The following is a 4,403-nucleotide window of genomic DNA, read 5'->3' on the forward strand; positions in this document are numbered from 1 at the left end:
CTAACTGGAGATTCCTAGGTTTCAGTAGAATCACTTAAAGAAAGAGAGTATTAACTTTGCTGAGGAATGTGTAACAAGAGTCCTGAAGCTGGTGGTAGAAGTAGAACATATTCCCGTGGGAAGCAGAGGAATTTTGTAACACTTGGAGCTAATTAGTAACTAGAACACGACTGTGGAGAATGGCAGATCCTTTCACTTAGGCCAACTGAATTGCAGCACCTCTTCTATAGCCAGTTACAAATAAGCGGGAACCATAGCATGAAGTTCTGTAGCCTGGCATAGGTGGCTGGACTGAAGTCTTTGGCATTTGATGCAAAATGACACATGTTATTTTGTTCCCCTCTTCTGAGCTTTCTATCTTATTTCTCGTGTAAAATGTGCCCAGGTCGTGTGATAAGCAAGCTGCTTTGCTCTGGAGAGAAGGAAGTGGATCTGGCTGTGCAGAATGCGAAGGCTGCCTTTAAAATATGGAGTCAGATGTCTGGCATGGAGCGGAGCAGGGTGCTGCTGGAGGCTGCCAGAATTATTCGGGTATGTTGTGGGAGCTCACTTCCTCTCTAGGAGACGGGAGGTTCTGTCTCTGAGCTTTCTTGTAGGTTAATGTGGGTGCTGGGGGCTTCCAGGAGGACCTCCAGAGCTCCAGCAGGCATGCAGGAGTTAAAACCCCCCTTTGACCAGAAGAGACAGTAGGTTGCCTTGGGCAGGGCTTTGGTCTTATCACTCTGTTCAAAGCCAGTGTGTACCGTCTCTGCTTAATTCTGTTAGAAGACATAAAACTGAAGCTATCCAGTTGAGCTGTCACAGGGCTTGTACTTAATCCAAAGATTAAACTTCTCTGCACATGATTTCAAAGCTGAAATTGTGTAACTCTTGCATTGTTGAATTTTCAGCTTGTTGGACACTGTTGTCACGTGATTGGAGTGTGTCTTGTTTTAGCAAGAAAAAATGTAGGAATACTGGTTTTTATTTTAGACACCAGATAATACACATGGGAGAGGATACAAATAAGATAGCTTTATCACAAACTGCTTTGTGAGATAATGTGTTCTTGGACATCGAAGTTATTCCCTATTAAGGCACAGGTCTGTAAGAAACCAGACCTTCTTTCCCCAGTGTGTTTATGTGATGAGAAAAATGTTTTCTTTCTGCCAAACTTCCGCAGCAGGATAATATTTCTGCCAGGGCGTTGGTCTGTTAAAGAACGTTTCCCAGCTGCATTGCTTTGTTCATCCTTCACTAAGTCCTCTCGTTCCATTTTGATCTTGCTGTTTGCTGTCCGTCCTGTGTCCATCCGTGTCTCCCTCCCCCCCATCTAGTTCTGTGAATTCTAATCACTGTTTACCAGCTGGTTTCTTTGTTCAAGTTTGCTTAACTTCTTAGGTAAACAGCAATGTTAAGCAAGACTGGACTAGCAGTAAACCACAGCAGTTGTCTGTTTGATATTCCCCTGCGATCGGTCACCACTGTGGAACTGATAAATAGCAATTGGAGCTGTACCTTCTAGAGATGACAGTTTCTCATGGCAGAGCCTGGCTTACTGATGGCAGAACCTTGTTTGGGACTTGCATGCTCGGGAAGCAGCTGTCTCCTTGTAGAGTTCTGCTACAGGCTTATCTAACGTTGTTGCTGTCCTGTGCCTCTCACAGGAGCAGAGAGAAGAAATTGCCACCTTGGAAACCATCAACAATGGGAAATCCATCTTTGAAGCCAGAGTGGACATTGACATATCCTGGCAGTGCCTGGAGTATTATGCAGGACTGGCAGGATCTCTAGCTGGTGAGAATGTAACTGGAGTTTGTTCTTTACTGTCTGTCCTGCCACTCGTGTTCCCCAGTAATTTTCATGGCACAAGACCATCTTTGCTGTTGATTTCTCTAAGAGAGAGACTACTCCTTGTTCTGAAGATCTTGGAAGGATTTTCAGAGATCTCTACCTAATGCTGCTGTGCTCTGTGGGCACTTGTGTACCTTCTGTCAGCTTGCTGGGGCAAAAGCTGTGTGTCTCTTCTTCCCAGTCAAAGCAAGATCTGGCCCCTGAGGCTCTGATAAGACAGGAAGGGGCTTTGCTCTCCTCTACCTTCTGGCTGTTTTTCTTCTTTGCAGGTGAACACATCCAACTTCCCGGGGGATCCTTTGGGTACACTCGCAGAGAGCCCCTTGGTGTGTGTGTGGGAATTGGAGCCTGGAATTACCCTTTCCAGATTGCCTGCTGGAAGTCTGCGCCGGCCTTGGCTTGCGGTAATGGAGATGCTCTGCCCACACAAGCTTCTCTTTGAAGCCAAATGATCCTGTGTGGGAGAGTGATTTGGGGAATAAAGTCTAAGATTACCTTGAAGGAGGTGTTGAAGGATTAGCAGAACCTTCAGGCTGTTACTCTGGCAGGAAGGGAAAGGAAATGGAAGTGGGAACACGGCAGACGCTAAGAGGGCAGAAGTGCATCAGGAAAAAGGCTGATTGCTTGGCTTTGTACCAGTTGAGGAAGGTCTCTGGAAATGTCTGCAGTGCAGGACCAGCAGCCCCATCTCCCCCAGCCCTTTCCAGCAGGAAGGTGCTGTTCCTTCCTTTTGCTGGTTGCAGTGTTCAGCTGAAAATGTTTCCTCATCTTTTGGGGGGGCAACTTCTGGGATCTGTTGAGACACACTCATTGTGTGGGGCGGTTTGTTTGTTTGTTATCCTTTTCCCTAAAGCAGTTTGGCTGTTGACCCCACCTTGCCTTTGTCTGGGTTCCCCTAGGCAACGCGATGGTCTTCAAGCCCTCTCCCTTCACCCCTATTTCGGTGGTGAGGTTGGCAGAGATCTTCACAGAGGCTGGTGTGCCCAAGGGGCTCTTCAACGTGGTGCAGGGTGGAGCGGCCACAGGCCAGTTCCTCTGTCATCACCCAGATGTGGCCAAAATCTCTTTCACTGGCAGTGTGCCAACTGGCGTCAAGGTAAAGGCACCTTCTCATCTGGGGACACACGGGATCTGTAGTGCCAGCCTTCCTAGTGTGCTGTGGACATTGATACCTCCTTGAGCTTTTGTGCGTGAGACTTCTAAAGATAGGGTGCGAGTTGGCATTTTTGGGTCTGAGCAAGCAGCTTGCGCATACAGGGTTACAGTGGGGCTCCAGTTAGCCCACTGGGTATTGAGCTTGGGCACTCAGTCCTTTCAGAGGAGCCCCATGGTCATCTTCACTTGTTTAGCCCCTGGTTGCAGTGAAGTCTCTGAGCTGCTAAAGTGGGTATCTATGTGGGGAGGAGGGTGTGTAAAATAGAGCAGCGCTGGGAAAATGTGTGAGCATTTCTGCCAGTAATAGTTTGGTTTAGCTGCATACAACTTACTGGTTTTAAGCAAGACGTTAACTTGAGGGCAAGAAATTCACAGAAACTATTCTTCAAAAAGTTAAAAGTCCCTAAAAAGACTTTTAAAAATAAATTTTGATTTGAAAGAGGGGGAATGTTGCCCCTGGAACTCCCCTTATATGTGTGTACCTGTGGGGTGCAGTGACACAGGGGGAGTTACAACTGTCCTCTGGGTGAGACTTCCTGCAAATGACTCCTCAGGTTTTCTTGCTTTTATCTAAAAAAAAAAAAAAAGGGGGGGGGGGGCGCCAAAACCCTCTGAGACTGTCCCCAGTCTGAACTAAACACATCTAGGAAACCCAGCTTGCCCTTTGTGCTGCATCTGTTTTTGAAGGGCCCTGTGGGAACTCTCCCCTTGGGTGTCTTGTACCTCCCTCTGCCAGCCTCCCATTTACCAGTGGGTCACTTGTATCTTCTGTCCTTGTTTCTCTCAGATCATGGAGATGGCAGCTAAAGGGATCAAACCAGTCACCCTAGAGCTAGGGGGAAAATCCCCCCTTATCATCTTTTCAGATTGTGCCTTGGAGAACGCCGTGAATGGAGCCCTCATGGCCAACTTCCTCACACAGGGCGAGGTTTGTGTCTGTGGGGCAGGAGCAGTCCTCCGCAATGTGGTGGGGTGGTTTGAGAATTGGGCAGCAGAGCCAGCTTGTGACCTTGCATAGTGAGGGATGCCCTGAAGCTCCCATCTTGCCACAGATCTCCCTGTGCAGTGTCACAAGGGATCAGAAGGGACACCCTTGCAGAAGCTGGTCCCAGTGGAGTGTGCCTTAGCTGATGCCTTGTCCTTCCCAGAACTGGAGCTGCTCTAGCACCTAGTATCCAGCTCAGGAGCTGCTCCTGTGCGGTCTGGCGCACAGTGGTCAGAAGAGGCTGTGCTGGTGTCCTCTGGAGGGGCAGCAGGTTCCTGTTTGGTGTGCTGAGCCACAGCCCCATGGGGCTCTGTCCATCCCAAATTCGGGATCTCCACACGTGCTGTGGGTTTTGTGTAACCCTGCTGGCAAATTGGCTTACTGGGGTCATCTCTGGGTACTGAAAAACCTGCTAAAGTTCTTTCCTGCG

General features: G+C 48.6%; 1 protein-coding gene across 3 annotated transcripts in view; it reads left to right on the forward strand.

The window, feature by feature from the left end:
- The first annotated feature begins 385 nt into the window (after positions 1 to 385).
- Positions 386 to 4,403, forward strand: part of ALDH9A1 (aldehyde dehydrogenase 9 family member A1) — a 13,120-nt gene continuing 9,102 nt past the window's right edge. For 2 of the 3 annotated variants that reach the window (XR_004842817.1, XR_004842818.1), the window contains exons 1-5: positions 392 to 531; positions 1,647 to 1,776; positions 2,103 to 2,237; positions 2,733 to 2,929; positions 3,776 to 3,916. Coding sequence is in view for 1 of the 3 variants with exons in the window: in XM_009645297.2 (XP_009643592.2) it covers positions 478 to 531; positions 1,647 to 1,776; positions 2,103 to 2,237; positions 2,733 to 2,929; positions 3,776 to 3,916 (657 nt within the window). In the remaining 2 variants the exon portion in view is untranslated. Of the gene's footprint in view, positions 532 to 1,646; positions 1,777 to 2,102; positions 2,238 to 2,732; positions 2,930 to 3,775; positions 3,917 to 4,403 lie in introns of all 3 variants that reach the window. The other variant, XM_009645297.2, reaches the window with a different exon arrangement.

Source organism: Egretta garzetta, unplaced genomic scaffold (genome assembly GCF_000687185.1).
Source record: "Egretta garzetta isolate BGI_Z169 unplaced genomic scaffold, ASM68718v1 scaffold598, whole genome shotgun sequence".
Classification (NCBI taxonomy): domain Eukaryota; kingdom Metazoa; phylum Chordata; class Aves; order Pelecaniformes; family Ardeidae; genus Egretta; species Egretta garzetta.